At 38.7% G+C, this 17,451-nt stretch overlaps 1 protein-coding gene across 1 annotated transcript in view; it reads left to right on the forward strand.

The window, feature by feature from the left end:
• LOC127658440 (exostosin-1a) overlaps positions 1 to 15,898 on the forward strand; it is an 85,383-nt gene extending 69,485 nt beyond the window's left edge. The window contains exons 4-11 of the mRNA XM_052147734.1: positions 2,655 to 2,774; positions 4,266 to 4,398; positions 5,239 to 5,357; positions 7,162 to 7,257; positions 7,374 to 7,463; positions 7,575 to 7,735; positions 7,919 to 8,090; positions 10,628 to 15,898. Coding sequence (XP_052003694.1) covers positions 2,655 to 2,774; positions 4,266 to 4,398; positions 5,239 to 5,357; positions 7,162 to 7,257; positions 7,374 to 7,463; positions 7,575 to 7,735; positions 7,919 to 8,090; positions 10,628 to 10,813 — 1,077 coding nt within the window. The 3' untranslated portion in view covers positions 10,814 to 15,898. The remainder of the gene's footprint in view (positions 1 to 2,654; positions 2,775 to 4,265; positions 4,399 to 5,238; positions 5,358 to 7,161; positions 7,258 to 7,373; positions 7,464 to 7,574; positions 7,736 to 7,918; positions 8,091 to 10,627) is intronic.
• Positions 15,899 to 17,451: the final 1,553 nt, after the last annotated feature.

Below are 17,451 nucleotides of genomic sequence, written 5' to 3' on the forward strand. Positions count from 1 at the left end.
ACCCTCAAAGACCTGTTAGTCTGCCTTTAAAATGTCCACCTCCACTCCATTTATTATCCTAAATTAGATGCACCTGTTTGAGGTCGTTAGCTGCATAAAGACACCTGTCCACCCCATACAATCAGTAAGAATCCAACTACTAACATGGCCAAGACCAAAGAGCTGTCCAAAGACACTAGAGACAAAATTGTACACCTCCACAAGGCTGGAAAGGGCTACGGGAAATTGCCAAGCAGCTTGGTGAAAAAGGTCCACTGTTGGAGCAATCATTAGAAAATGGAAGAAGCTAAACATGACTGTCAATCTCCCTCGGACTGGGGCTCCATGCAAGATCTCACCTCGTGGGGTCTCAATGATCCTAAGAAAGGTGAGAAATCAGCCCAGAACTACACGGGAGGAGCTGGTCAATGACCTGAAAAGAGCTGGGACCACCGCTTCCAAGGTTACTGTTGGTAATACACTAAGACGCCATGGTTTGAAATCATGCATGGCACGGAAGGTTCCCCTGCTTAAACCAGCACATGTCAAAGCCCTTCTTAAGTTTGCCAATGACCATTTGGATGATCCAGAGGAGTCATGGGAGAAAGTCATGTGGTCAGATGAGACCAAAATAGAACTTTTTGGTCATAATTCCACTAACCGTGTTTGGAGGTAGAAGAATGATGAGTACCATCCCAAGAACACCATCCCTACTGTGAAGCATGGGGGTGGTAGCATCATGGTTTGGGGGTGTTTTTCTGCACATGGGACAGGGCGACTGCACTGTATTAAGGAGAGGATGACCAGGGCCATGTATTGCGAGATTTTGGGGAACAACCTCCTTCCCTCAGTTAGAGCATTGAAGATGGGTCAAGGCTGGGTCTTCCATCATGACAATGACCCGAAGCACACAGCCAGGATAACCAAGGAGTGGCTCTGTAAGAAGCATATCAAGGTTCTGGCGTGGCCTAGCCAGTCTCCAGACCTAAACCCAATAGAGAATCTTTGGAGGGAGCTCAAACTCCGTGTTTCTCAGCTGACAGCCCAGAAACCTGACTGATCTAGAGAAGATCTGTGTGGAGGAGTGGGCCAAAATCCCTCCTGCAGTGTGTGCAAACCTGTTGAAAAACTACAGGAAACATTTGACCTCTGTAATTGCAAACAAAGGCTACTGTACCAAATATTAACATTGATTTTCTCAGGTGTTCAAATACTTATTTGCAGCTGTATCATACAAATAAATAGTTAAAAAATCATACATTGTGATTTCTGGATTTTGTTTTTTAGATTATGTCTCTCACAGTGGACATGCACCTACGATGACAATTTCAGACCCTCCATGATTTCTAAGTGGGAGAACTTGCAAAATAGCAGGGTGTTCAAATACTTATTTTCCTCACTGTATATATATATATATATATATATATATATATATATATAATAACAATTGGATATTATTTAATTTTGTGATAAGAAGTTCTGATTGCAGAATTCAATAATATCACGTGATGTTTATACATTTAATTAAGGTGACATTCCAATCTGTAAATTAAGCATGGTTTTACTACAATAACCATGGTTTAACCATGGTGTTTGTAGTATTGTAGTAAAATCATAGTTACCATAAACTTACCCATGGCACTGGGCACTACAGTCATGTGACTACAATAATACTATAGTAAAAATATTGTTCTATAAAGATTAAGCAAATAGGGCGACCAAAATTTTATTGAACATAAAATGATACTTGCAATGCACTTATTAACAAAAAACAATTTTATTAAAATTAATTAAAATATTATGGAAAATCTGCAGCAATTAACGGAAAATTTTCTTTTTCTTTAAAGTCTCTGTAAAGGGATCAATGGAAAGGAGGAGGCGAGATCCGGCTTTTCAATATAAATAATGGTTTAATATAAAACTTAAACAGAAGACAAACACACACACATGACGGACATGTCCGTAAACTATCTCTCTCTCGTCGCACCACCGTCTGTCATTGGCCTTTATCCCTCTCCAAGGCTTAATTTGTCTGATAAGGGACCGGGTGTGTATGACCACGACCTGGCCCCGCCCTCCGCCCTGCCACATTCTCTTTAAGGCTCAATTGAATCAGTGAATCATTTATGTGAACTAGTTCAGTTATTTGAATCAACATAAAAGAACCGACTCACTAAACCATATTTATAGATACCAATGCTTAATATCATCAATATGGTTTGTTTATTTTAACCAGTTCATTTACATGAGTGGTTTTCCCAGCGCTATACGAGCGAGAGAGGGCGGTTTAGATGAGCGTGTTTGATTACTCCCTCTACATCACTGCTGAATTTACAATACAACGTGACAATTGTAGTGTTTTATGGCTTGTTACTAAATAACCTACTCTGTTGTGAAAATATATTTGAACCATTGTCACCCTACTGAAAATGTGTTAAGTTAGTAGCTTCGCTAATTTTAGTGAACTACTCCCCAGCACTGGACATGAGGGTGAGTAAATAAGGGCAGAATTTAGATTTAACTTGTATTTAACCTAGAATAATTCCCTCAATGTCTATAATGCAGAGTGCTCTATCGAATTGAAAAAATATCTTTATTTTAACGTGCATCTCTCAGATTGGAAAGGCTTGTTGAATCGAAAAACTCAATATCACACTGCTGTCTTCTCCTCACAGATTCCATCTACAGTCCGTTCCATCCATCAAGATCGCATTCTCTCTCTCCGCCAGCAGACGCAGTTCCTGTGGGAAGCATACTTCTCCTCTGTAGAGAAAATTGTTCTCACTACACTGGAGGTAAGCAATTTCTTGATCAATTAACATCACTCACTGCGTTCAAGGCGTGCAGCTATTAAGATCTAAAAGTTGTTTGGATGAATCTTTCGAAAACCTGGGTCGCATTTCACTCCAGAATGAAAAGAGAAAAATCTGATGTTTTGCGTTAAGAAATGTATTTTCGGGGCCATTCAGATTTTTTGCATTTATTTTCATGACAATCTTCCCCCTCAAAAGTCATTACCGTAATGCGAAAAAATCTCCTTCTTCATTACCGTAATGAGAACAGTGTCCGAATGTTTTACTTTGTTTGTAATTCCCATTATTCTCAGTGAGGATTCTCATTAGATTCTGATTACTCTAATACAGTAATGACAATCACCCTCCCCAGACACATTGATTTATCTAAATCGACATGAATTAACAGCTGTATGACAAATACTAGCATCTTGGAAATTAAAGTACTTTGCCATTGTTATGGCACTCAGATCCAGTAGTGGTTCTAGCTTGTATGGCGCCCCTGGCGAAACTCCCTTCAGCACAAGCCTCACCTCAAATAACGTTTTTATGGAAATGAAATCTTTTTCACATAATAATGTTTCTTCAAATTAAGCTTCAATGCAAAGTCACTTTTTTTTCTTTCATTTTTCTTTTTTTCTTATTGGGTAAAATATGACCTGGACATATCCTTTGCAGTCCTTATGTGGTTTACCCTTTCCATTTCATTGCTCTATTGCGTCTCTACCTCTGAATAATGTTACAAAAACACTTTTCAGTCTCCCAGTAGACTAAAACCAATAAAAAACAGAGTATACAGTGGCCAGTCATACAGATTGGAACGGGACAGTTTTGTCTGGCCAATCAATCATGTCGAGAGCTTTTCCTGAATAAAAGCGGAGCTACACTGATGACCGGGGCTCTGATTTCACACGATTTTCCCTGGAGGAAGTGTTGGAGCTTAGAAATGTTCTGGGTTGCTGTTACCGTGTAAGAGGACACCCAGGTCAGGTCTTGAAGGGTGGATCTGAGACACGGAGCAATAACTTGTGCCAAAAAAAAAAGACAGTTCCATTCTAGATGGCCACAGGTTTATGTCAGGAAGGGGCCATTCGCACCAAAACGTCCTTGTGCTGAAAAAAGCTAGACGCATTGCCAAGGGCAAAGATGTCTCGAGATGCGTTTTTAGAAGTTAAAGTTATTTTTAACTCAGCGTGGCACTCCTGCGCAAGATATTGAGGAAATAAAAGTAGCAAGACATGGCGCAATAATCAAAGACATCTATCTAATGCATGCATACATAAGAAAACAATTTAAAAATAGTACAAACAGATGCAAAATATGCGTTTGTTGTGAATGGCCCCTCAGGCACGTTAAAAGTTTATAAGCTCAGAAATATTTTAAAACTAACTTTTTTTAAAGATCGATCAATGGAAGGTCTTTATTCACAGACCTTTCGGTTTTGTAGATGTCCAAATGGTTTTTAGTTCAATGACGTTTGGACTTTTTCTTTAGATCATCCAGGATCGGGTGTTGCAGCACAATGCCCGCAGCACGCTGATGTGGAACCGGCTGCCAGGCGGACTCTTTTCCCTGCCACAGTACTCGTCCTACTTGGGCGACTTCCCCTTCTTCTATGCTGAACTTGGTGAGAGGCCTTCATTCTGTTTAACTTTACCATGGTGCCACGCCCAAAAAAAACAAGCTAGTGGGTTATTCTCACAAAACATGTCAGAAAATGTTCTGTTCACATTTAACCCTAAATCAATACCAAAAATATGAAATAATATTGTAATATTTGTTAAGAACTTTGGCATTGTGACATTTTCTAGATGCTTAATTTTACCCCCCCCCACACAATAAGTGCACAATAACCAAATAACCATGATTACACCAAATAACCACAATCATATGATTACTTATTGAGGCTGTGGCTCAGGTGGTAGAGTGGGTCGGCCGCTAATAGCAGGGTTCAAATCCCGGCCCACACGACTCCACATGCCGAAGTGTCCTTGGGCAAGACACTGAACCCCAAGTTGCTCCCAGTGGCAGGCTAGCGCCTTGCATGGCAGCTCTGCTGTTGTCTTGGTGTATGAGTGTGAGTGTAAAGCGCTTTGGTAACCTCTAAGGTTAAAAAAAAGCGCTATGTAAGTGCAGACCATTTACCATTTAATAATCGTGACATGCCTAGGACATTTTCTTGACAGGTTTTGTAAGAATCACTTTAGGACTATGGTACTTTTTGGTGCTGTTTGTTTGTTGGGGAAAGTGTATTCATTTTTGTAACTGAGATAGTCACCATAGCACACCTCTGCTCTCCAAGCCACTTGATTTTGAGGTATCATTCATATCCGTAGCACAAACATGATATTTAGGTGTTGGATGTTATGACTAGCATGAGAACTGAATGTTTTGTTAAATATTCTATTCCTTTGACAAAATACAACCTCTCCATCTTGTTTAATTGTATTGATTCTCTTCTCCACAGGTGTCAAACCACAGCAGAAATTTACAGCCGTCATTCACGCAGTGACGCCTCTCATATCTCAGTCACAACCGATTTTCAAGCTGCTAGTGGCTGTGGCCAAATCACAGTACTGTGCTCAGGTATGACTCTCAATCCATAAACTCTAAATTCTTATTAATCTGTATAAAACACAGGACACATTTTTGCATTACAAACTGTTAAAGGGGATACAACAGATTTGAAGAGAAGGCTTGTTATAACAGCATTGACTCCAATACATCTCTACTAATTCATACAGTTGAGCATATGTATGATTATCCTGCCCTAAAATGTGGCTGATTGGTATATTGTTTTGAAACGAACGTGGCGTGAGATGCTGAAAAACAGCCTGAGACGAGCTGTAAGGTCCAAAGATCTAGCATATGTCTTTAGATCAACAATTTAAAATATTACACAGATGTAATGAAAGAGTACAGTATGTCCTGTGGGAACAGCCCCTTGTGGGGCATTTCCACTGCATGGTACAACTCGACTCAACGCTGCTCGCTTTTTGGGGGTTTTCCACTGTGGATAGTACCTGGTACTTTATTTAGTACAACCTCGGTCGAGTTTCCAAGCAAGCCGAGACGATTCTAAATGTGATGTCAAAACCCTGCAGATCACTGATTGGTCAGGGGGAATCGTCACTACCAGCGTCATTAGATTTTCGACATAGGACATCAACCCGCTAGTTTCAAAGTTAGCTACAGTGATAGCAGTATCATTTGTTCACACGACTTTCGATTTGTAAAAAGAAAGGGCTGTGTGCAAAACCACGTTGTGGTCAATAAACGAGGTGCAGATGTTCCTCTTGTTAACGACGAACGAAACGATGCGAAAAGAAAAAGTCTTTCAGGAAGCGTCTGAGCTGTTGGCCGCACAAGACTACCACCGGACCTACCAACAGTGTAAAAGTAAAAAAAACAGAACACAGAACCATCAAGGAAAAGTGGAAGTGGTTCGACCAATTGGACGCTATCTAGACCGGCGACCAATGGGAGGGAGAGTTCCCTGGACTCAGTCCAATAAAACGTCATTGAACTAAATATCATTTGGACATCTACAAAACTGAAAGGTCTGCGAATAAAGACCAATCACCATGCAGCAACTGCTTTATGCAGCACAATGTGCTAATAGCTAACAACTAGCGGTCGTGTTATTGTTTATTGTTATGTGTCGCGTTTAAGATGATATCACTGCAGTAGAGGCGGGGAAACTATGACGATCAGCCTATAATCCCCACCCACGTTGAGGCGGCACTAAACAGCAGTGGAAATAAAACTGCCATTAGTTATTTTCAGCAAAGCTCTACTGAGGCCTAGAGGTCTGTAAGGGCCTTTAAATGAAGCACAAACCTGAGACTGTGTGACCCGACCCGACTGCTACAGTCAGATTTTAAGCCCAGACCCAAAGTTGCCCACTCTCTTTATAATTTCCTCTCCAAGCAAGTAAATTTGTTGCAATAGGCTGTATTTTATGTAAGCATCGTAGGCAACAATCATAACATACACAGTTTAAACAAAGAACACGCCCCCTCAGCACACCAGAGCAGAAGGGCAAAAAACATTGGCTTACCGTTTATAAAACATCGAAAATTTACTTTGTGCACCGTAGAACATGTTTGGTCTAAATGGCCCCTAACTCATCTGTTTGCACGGATCTGTAAGTCAGAGCGTGTGCGAAACAAGTTAGGTTTGCCTATTTCATTTTTCCATTATTTACAGACCTAAAGCCAAATTCGTACATGGAAAAACGAACCCGAACCCGGCCCAAAACCTGATGGTTTGTTGGGTCCTATTGGGATGAGATCCACTGGTCTATTCTCTTTAGACAACAGGTGTTGTGTGGACTGGACTTCTGAGATTGTTCTCAGCATTTGAAATTCTATCCTTTTTCTTGTGTAAGATCATTGTCCTGTGGAACTGTGACAAGCCCCTGCCAGCAAAGCACCGCTGGCCAGCCACGTCTGTCCCGGTCATCGTAATTGAGGGCGAGAGCAAGGTAAACCTCCACCTAGTGCATTCAGCCGAGCTGCTCTCTTTCAAAATGTTTTTCTATTCTCAAATGAAGGTCTGTTTTGATGTTGAGAGTTTTCCATGTGTCGATTATGTGTCCAGGTGATGAGCAGCCGTTTCCTGCCATATGATGTCATCAAAACAGATGCGGTCTTGAGTCTGGATGAAGACACAGTGCTCTCTACAACTGAGGCGAGCCATGACTGATAATGTGGACTTGATATTATTTATCTGTTTTGGAATGACTGATCTCTGGGCTTTTGTGTGTAACTAGCACTTATGGTAGCGTACTTGTTCCCACAGGTGGATTTTGCCTTTACTGTTTGGCAAAGTTTCCCAGAGAGGATTGTGGGATACCCCGCACGCAGTCATTTCTGGGACGTCAACAAAGAGCGCTGGGGCTACACCTCCAAATGGACCAATGACTACTCCATGGTGCTCACTGGAGCTGCCCTCTACCACAGGTTCTTTAAATATATATATATAGAGGTCCACCCTTATTATCAACATTTTCCTCTGCATCTTAAATTAAAAATTTCTCCACGATGCCTGCCACGATGCATTCTGGAATTGCCTCGTGTTATGCTGTCATCGGTTGGAACCAGTTATAGTCAACATTTTTGACATACAATATTTTCTCGCTGTAGGTATTATAACTACTTGTACACCCACTACCTGCCTGCTAGCCTAAAGAACATGGTGGACCAGCTCTCCAACTGTGAAGACATTCTCATTAACTTCCTGGTGTCTGCTGTCACTAAGATGCCCCCTATCAAGGTCACTCAAAAGAAACAGTACAAAGAGACGATGATGGGACAGGTGTGTACATCATTTAATGTAACATAATTGTGTTATTTAGCCTTTAGAGGCTTTAGATACTGCTGACACCTACCAAAAATGGCCTGTAATTACTTTAGTTTCCTCTAATAGCATTGTTATTCGCATAATAAGTTTTGTTTTGTGTGCTGTTGATTACCTGCACTATTTCTGGAAATCTTAGAAGGTTTTAAGGGGTTGTTTTGACATCTATTTTGTACCAGGGATGCACCAATCCGATAATTGAATTGGTATCAGCTCTGTTACTAACGTTTTTAACCGGATTGGGTATCGGTCTGACAAGCCCAATCCAATTTTGTTAGTCATGGTAATTACGGTCATGCTCCAGAAATATCATAAAAGCAACATTAAAATAGTCCATATGACTTCTGCATAGCTTAGTGAATCTCAAAAGGCTGTGTTTAATAAATAAATATATAGTGTGCATGCACAGCGTGCTGAAAATAAGCAGCGCACTGTTGTGCACACATATACATAGCACGCACGGGCTGAAGACGCTATGCTGTTTTTAGTTCACATGAACTAATATCATAGATTCTTTTCATTACTAAGATAAAAACCTCCGCGGTGCTATCATAGGAAAGAACATAACGGTCAACTAATGTGTTACGACAGTAAGTCACCGTTTGCGGATTGCATACAAATGGGCAGTGGTGGCTCAGTGGTTGAGGCTCAGGATTACTGACCAGAAGGTCAGGGGTTCAAGCCCCAGCACCACCAAGATGCCACTGTTGTGCCCTTGAGCAAGGCACTTAACTCCAGGTTGTTCCGGGGGGGATTGTCCCTGTAATAAGTGCACTGTATGTCGCTTTGGATAAAAGCGTCTGCCAAATGCATAAATGTAAATGTAAATGAATGGAGAGAGCTGTAAAATTATTTACGTTAAACATGTAGCAAACAGGTGGTAAATTCAATAAGTGATGAGCTGTTTCCTCACAAAAGCAGTTTATTCAGTACACTGAAGCATCTCTTCCATAGACATCCATTAAAAAATAATGGCCTTTTGTCTTCCTTGCCAGTGTACTGCCATAGAATGTCTATGGGACAGCTGTGTTATGCTATTTTATGCTAAGCTTTTAGGCTCCCCTTATTAGAAGGTTTCTGCTAATACCTGATGTTGTTGCTTGATAGGTTGGTTCACTTATAACATGCATTGAGATCGGAACCAGTTGAGCAATTCACCAGATCTTGAATGAAAATCATAGGAAACTTCTGTGCCCACACACAGACATTCTTACATCACCGTCTTCCTGGAGTGTCAAAATAAAAGCCCTTGGGTTTTAAAGTTGAGAAAATACAACTGAAATACATTGCTATTGTATAATAAAATTATAATATTTATTCTTATTTTTATTGCTGTTTTTTATATTAATAATAATAGCAACAACTATTTAAAAAAAAAAAATGTTGTATTAAATTAGAATAATAATTTGACTGGCTTCCACAAAAAAAGTCCAGATACATGTTGGAAAGAAATGTGTTAAGAGAATTGGCTTCTATTCTACTGAAAACTTTCATGCATGAGCACAAAAACGTTTTCTGTTGATGTACGAAAATTTTAGTTTCTGCCTTTTATAAATCCCGATTTGTTCCTCACTTTTGATGTAGGATCAAATCTATGGAATTTAGGATTAAATCTGATCATGTGTATGTTTTATAAATGAGGCATGAGGAATTGGATTGGGAGTGAAAAAATGGTATTGGTGCATACCTATTTTGTACCTGTAATTTCTTAGTGTTTGTTTTTGCATTGGAGCCTACAGTAGCCATAGATCTTTCTGGCAAAAGCTGTGAAATTTGGCACACTGGTTTTAGAGGGTCTTGTTATTCATAGTGCCAATGTGTGGTCAATCTCTCAAACCCTCTAGTGCCACCAGCAGTCCAATTTTTTCCAAGCCATTTGCATGTACCCATTGACAAATTTGAATGCCAGACTGGAAGTTAGGCCGTAGCCTTGCAACGCTTTGATGTATTGATATATAACTTACTATGTATCATTGCCACAATGCCCTGATCATACAAGACCTATTGGTCAAATGTTATAAAAGTTGAAAAAACTATTTATAGTCTTTGAAATTTCTATATGCCCACCTATGCTATGACCAAACAAAGCTACTCCACCTTACAATGACCATTCCAAAGGTTTTTTTGATTTATGTCAATGTCATTTCACTAATAAGAAATGCTAGACTTTACAAATAAAATGAAAAAACTATCATAAAAGTAACCAAAAGATGACTTGCAATACCCGGATGACCGGTCTGCTATATTCTTAAGAAATATCAGTCCACTAGATGGTGCAATTTACCAGTCAGAATCAAGTATTCCAGAGAGCACTGTAATAATTTTTTGAGCTGTGTCATAATCAGTTGCTGAAACACATTATAGTACAGTTGTATAGTTTGTATAGAAGGGTAAACATTGGACCCCAGCAATAAGACATCGAAAGAGATGGATGTACAAGATTTGTAATTGGACAAATAGTGTCTGCTTCAAATAACCCTATTTTTCCTCCGCAGGCATCACGTGCATCACGTTGGGCAGACCCTGACCACTTTGCCCAGCGGCAGACGTGCATGAACAAATTTGCCAGCTGGTTTGGCACCATGCCCCTGGTCCATTCACAGATGAGACTGGATCCCGTTCTGTTCAAGGACCAGGTATCGATACTGCGCAAGAAATACAGAGACATCGAAAGACTCTGACGAAGCTGAAACCACCCTTCTTTTAAATGAGGATAAGGCATTTCAGAAACCCCCCCAGAACCCTGCTTCAGAAAAAGAATGGGGTGACAACGGGAGGCATGGAGAGCCTCAGGCAGGCAAGAAATCAAGATGGGGGACCATTTAGCTTGACGAAGACCTGTCTGTCACAGAACGTCTGAATTTAACAGAAATGTATCAAATCTTTAATGAAAATGGTTGAAATTCAGACACTACAACATTGTAAGTGAAGTCCAATAAAATTTTTCGTTGTTGTCATTTGAATGACAAAGAAACGCCAACATTGGCTGCGTTCTGTCTTCCAAACCCCCTCTTGTGATGCTTTGCCAATTACGATGGTGACCATGGCAACCTAGCCCGTGATGGGCAGCCATGCACACAAATCTATGTGCCACCGAAATATGGTCTACCACAGACCAGTTTTAGCTTCTGGAACAGATTGCGTTCGATAACTTTGGCTGAAGGGGTTACGGTGAGGTCACCCGCAAGCTGCACATGCATATTTATTCCGTTTACCTCTGGCAAGCGCTACTCCCCTCTTAAAGATGCAGGATGGTGGCCTGCGGGGAAAAAAGCTGGCGTGCAAGACCGCCTCACACTACATCACAGTGCCTGAACTTTCAGATGGATTGTATCTGGGAGTCTAAAGGGGGTTTTGTATGCATGCAAAACACCTTGTTCATGCTGCTTATATTTGGATTAAGTGTATAGAAATGGGAAGTGTTTCACAAATTTGCCCAAAGTTTCTTTTTCTTCTTTCTATATGAGCCTTTTGGTTTATTTAGTTGAATTAACATATATTTTGGTATTTTTGGATGATTCAGATTCAGTGCTACAAACATCTCACAGTTTCTGTCTGTTTTTTATCTCCTAATTGTCACAAGTTCAATGCCAAATCATTGGCCATGTTCACACTGCAGCTTGATACAGGTGTCACTGCTCTTGAGAGCGTTTAATCCCGTTCGAGTGATAACCGTACAACTGAATTTACTCTAGGTTGTGACAACCGCATTTACATTAAAGTATAGTTCACCCAAAAATGAAAAGTCTTTCATAATTTACTCATAGTCTGTGTTGTGCGAAACAGTGGAACACACAAAACAACGTGACTGTGCACCTCAGTGTAAATATCATCTGCCTCATAGTGCCGCTATTTGCACACCAATGGTCTGGTGAAACCACAGGAATAAACAACAAACTAGACAATAGGTGTCGCTGCACTGGCGTGGGGTGTAAGAGGGTGTGAATGCGTGGTGTTGTCCTAGCGACTCCGGTTCGATTCCATCATTTGTCCCACTCTTTTTCCCATCTGATTTCCTGTTTCCACTCTTAATATTTATTTTAATACTACTTGCATACTAATAGATAAAACGTATATAAATGTTGATTTCATTGCAGTGATTTGGTCACGGTAAAAGTCGGGGAGTACAGAGAAGGGTCTGATCCGGAGGTGGGGTCTGTCGATCTCATTCGTTCCTGCGACTCGGCGACGCTTGTGTGTAGATTTCATCACTGTGGTACTATAGTAGTAATATTGTAGTAACCATGTTTTTTGGCAGAAACCATAGTTTAAATGCAATTAACTATGGTGTTACTACGGTAATATGGTGGTAATATAGTAACCATGGCTAATTTTGTGGTTACTGTAAATTTAAAAAAATTAATTTAAAACAATTTAAATTTAAAGTATCATAAAGGTAGTCCATGTAGTTCGGACGTCATAGCAACAACCCAAAATGTAAGTAATTTGACTGTGAAAATCTTGACACTTAAAATGTCTTTAAATCTGGGTTCAAACTGCTTTTATAAGCAAAAGAAAAGAAAAGCATAAACAAAACATGATGCATCGGTTGATATTGTTTCTCTAATATCAAATGAAAGGTCAGACGTTAGAAATGAAATAAAAAGGTTCAAAAGTAGCATGCGCCTCTCATAAAAACGGTGAAAATTTTGACATCCATTGCACAGTCATAAGCTCTACGACAGACGCTCATTCAAATTGGCCTGTGCAATTTGCATTAAAAAACTTTGTGTTCAAAATTGCCTTTTAAAAGACGAAAACGGCAAAAAACAAATGACGCATCTGTCAATGTCGTTTCACTAATTAATGCTAGACTTTACAAATAAAATGAAAAAGTATCATAAAAGTAAGCAATGCAGTTTGCGCATAAAAGCAACAACCCAAAATATCATTTTTCAAGTGAAAATCTTTGCATGTTCATGAGCACTTTGAAAGAAGCCCATTCTTATTGGCTTGCAACTTGTGTTTTAAATAATGCTTTTTAAAAACAAATAAAAGCTTAAATAAAACACGACGATGGACGTTAATAGGTCTCCAATCCCTAGTTGTTGTTTTTTGTTTGTTGTCAAAAATAGCGAACATTAAACTGGTTAAACTGTTGCCATCCATTTTTCACGTTTACAGCCACAAGATGCCAAAACATTTGCTAATCACAGTCAACTTTCGCAATGTCAGGAGTTACTCCAATTTTCCATTAACACACAACAATTTAGTGGATCAATCCTCCATTTAAATGCGATTGTCACTCCGAAATCTTTGCAGTGTGCACGTGGCCGGTATGTTTTTCTGTGATTACACGCTCAATGTCCAGTCACACATGATATGTAGTTGTAATGACAAATTTAACACTAGTTTTGCATTTGCACGCAGTATGGATGAAGCAAATCTAATCAAACAAATCAAATGTATTACATATTTGAACAATACTGGATTGTGTAGATGGGAGAGGACATTGTTCATTCAGAGCTTCAGGTCTAGTTGAGTTCTAGTCTTCCATTGATTTTCAGTTAAGAAAGAGGTATAATCCCAGGGCGTGCTGAATGACTCCAGCCAGGTCTCCTAAGCAACCAAATTGGCCCGGTTGCTAGGGAGGGTAGAGTCACATGGGGTAACCTCCTCATGACCACTATAATGTGGTTAGTTCTCGTGAGGGGGGCGTGGTAAGTTGAACATGGATGCTGAAGTGGATGGCGTGAAGCCTCCACATGCGCTATGTCTCCGTGGCAACACGCTCAACATGCCACATGATAAGATGCGTGGGTTGATGGTCTCAGATGCGGAGGCAGCTGGGATTGTTCCTCCACCACCCGGATTGAGGCGAGTCACTACACCACCATGAAGACTTAAAAAGCGCATTTGGAATTGGGCATTCCAAATTGGGTTGGGGGGTTTAAACTCAATGTCGCTCATATCCATCTTTAGATTTTAATGGATTAAACAGGTTGACCCAACGAAAACAGATTTAAAAGTACTGTTGTCCAAAATCCATCCATGTCAGCATGGATCAGAGTCAGAATAGATGCCATATTTAATGTGATAAATGATATTCAGTCATTGAAGTTCTCTGTTAATACAGTATCGTTGTATATGAATATGGTAATCAAACAGTACCATGGTATAGATCAAAGTACAATGTTTGTTTGTTTTTTCCTTCTGATACCATCACTGCACTATGGTGCTGCCACTGTATTTTTTTGAGTACCACTTCGTCAGTTTGAGTCAATTTGACCCAGAAATGCATTTTGAGTGTGTTATGCACTAAAATAAAAATGATTTAATTTTTATGTTTCTACTTCAAACTGCTGCAGATATATATATATATAGTTATATATAGTTATATTAATTTTAATGTTGGTTGAGATGTTCCCTTTTACTTTAGTGCATAAAACTAAAAATGTGTTTCTGGGTCAAAATGACTCAAAATGACGGAGTAGGGTGCAAATATTTGGATTCATTAAAATTGCCTTTACTTTGAAACGTTAATTTTCTCTGGATTGTGCGAGGCTCTTCTTCATTAGGAAAACATGGAGTAAGAAACTGCAGTTTTCTTTTTGAGTAAAGTTAAAAACCGACTGCACAACAAAGAGAAATCAGTTTGGTCTCAGTGTTATTGAAAGCACAGAGGTGAAGTCAGTGCAGGTAATTCTAGATAACTGGACGTGTCTCCACATAGCTTGATATGTTGTGATGCCGCTCCTCCAAGTAAAATCAGTGTTAAAATGTTGGTGTAAATATCAAGACACCTATCTTGGCATCATAGCGCTTTCTAATTGCTGTGATAGTCGTTTCACTGATGGTGTGAATCGGTGAGAATCCATGGCTAGTGATTCTCCAAATGTGAGGTTCACTTTATATGAGCGTTTCTTAACTATGGGCACTTTTAATCTATTTTAAACTCAATAGACACTTCATACTCTCACAAAATGTATTTGTCCTCTAGCAATGTCCAACAGAGTTACATGCGTCACATGAGAATTCAATGTCCTGAAAAATTTGAGGCAGAAATGACTTTTTAAACTACTTTTTACACATGACTTTTTACTGCCAATGAAATGGCAGGATTTATTTTTATTTTTTTTCAAATGTGTTAAATATTAAATATTTAAATGTTTTTTGTTTATTTGAATCTTTTGTTTAGGTTACCATAGTTTTTAGAAATGTAATAGTTCAGATTTTATGATTTGATTTTTTATATTTTAAGGAAAAACAGTGAAATCTATACAAATAAAAGGCATTTAAAAAGCATGAAGGCATGATATAAAGTGTCCATGACAGCTTAATGGCCTTCATATAACAAAGAGAAGTTCAAATCTTTTAGGAATAGTGAAAATAAACCCCTGGGACATAAAAGTGCCCATACTTTAAGAATCACACATAGAGGGTTCAATCAAGTTTCTATATATGTCCTGTTACAAAGCTTCTTTTTTTTGGTCTCAAATGACTGTGCCTTTCTCGAGACACATCAGAGTTATTTTGTTAGCCTTCAGCACAACACAATCTCTTCCTCTATAACGGCAGTCATATGTTGGTATATTCAGTCTGTTATTGTGAGCTAACGTAATTGAGTTAGCTTTTTTGGTCAAACACTGGAGTTTTTATTACAATGGTTACAGACATTCCTGCCTGTGTTGTAGGAATACATCTCCATCACTCATGTTTGCATGTGTTCGTATGTGTATTTACCAGACATCAGTACTTCATTGTTTTTGTTTTTTTATTTCTCTGCTTCATATTTGCACCCTGTAAAGACAATATTTCACGTTGTTACGAACAATAAAATAAAAATGTTTTTTTTTTTTTTTTTTAAATATAAAAAAGGTTTTTATAAAAAAATAAATGATATTTGATAAGTTTGTCTGTTTTTTAATTATTATTATTTTTTGCGCATCTAAATAATTCCTGGCAAAATATTGAAACAAATTAGATTTATTTAAATATGCATAACATTGAAAAGTATAAAATTATTTCTGTTAGGGAAATGTAGTTGCTTTGCCATTTACCAAACTATTGTTTAAAACGTATTAATAAAAACAAAATTCATACTCAATTTAAATTAAATACTTCATATTTTTTATCATTAAGTATTGATACTAAATATGTAAACATTTATTATGAATTCACAACATGTTGGTCTACAACATTTAAAGATTTCTCAGTTGAGCTGAATTATATATATATATATATATTAGGGCTGTCGATTTAATGCGTTAATTTAGTGCGATTAATTTGACTAAAATTAACGCGTTAAAAAAATGTATGCCATTAATTGGAATGCCCCCGGACCGTAATATGCAAGCTTGTAGTACCACCTGTTTACTCCAGAGGGCAGTAAGTGAAACTTCAGCTGCGTAGCAATGCGCAGTTTTTATAGTGAAGAAAAACACCATTAAGCAGCAGAACTATACAAACATGCGTTATGTTCTTGCGTTAAAAAAACTTGATGGAGTGCAAATCCGAACTAAGGGATCTCAAGATGTGTTTTAAGTATTAAACTATAATTAACTTGACACAGTGACCTTAACATTTTATGTTTATGACGCAACGCATCCAAGATGCTACACAAGCATTTCTGAGGCAGATGTTCATGGACGGGTCCTTAAACAAGCCCTCATAATAATTCTCAAACCGATTGACAAATTCACTTGTGTAATGGATTTAGGTTTAATACATATAATATAGGATATAGTTTAATACATATAACACATCAAGTGTTTTGAACGCAAGAATGTAACGAATGTCTGGTTGTTTTCTTCACTGTATAAACTGCGTGTTGCCCATACTGCTGAAGTTTCACTTACTGCCCTCTGGAGTAAACAGGTGGTACTACAAGCTTGCATTTCTCAGGAATCTTCCTTATTACAGTGATTAATTGCGTACATTTTTTATCAAATTAATCGCACTGAAATAACAGCCCTAATATATATTTAGTGTATTTTACATTTGCCGCAGTTTTATACATTTCCATTTTTAATTCCTCTTTAAATTAACTTTCGAAATACAATTCTGCATCCTGTTTGCCAAATCAAATCAAATTCTTTTCATTTCTGAAAGGCACACAACTCTGGCTCACTAGAGTTACATAATTCAGACACAGCCAATCCAAAATACTCCTGCATTCATGCTGACTTGGATCTGAAATGAATCAGTGTTTACATAAATCTCCCTTGATCAGTTTAGAGATGTGTAAATAACAGCCAGGAGCTGTTCACTCCCCTGCCTTTCATTCCTGTAGATTTACTGTGTGTCAGTAACATTGCAGACCCGACAATACTCTGAACCCTGGTCACCCCTAATCGGCCAGAAATCAGAGCGTCAGAGA

This window comes from Xyrauchen texanus, chromosome 17 (assembly GCF_025860055.1).
Source record: "Xyrauchen texanus isolate HMW12.3.18 chromosome 17, RBS_HiC_50CHRs, whole genome shotgun sequence".
NCBI classification, from domain to species: Eukaryota; Metazoa; Chordata; class Actinopteri; order Cypriniformes; family Catostomidae; genus Xyrauchen; species Xyrauchen texanus.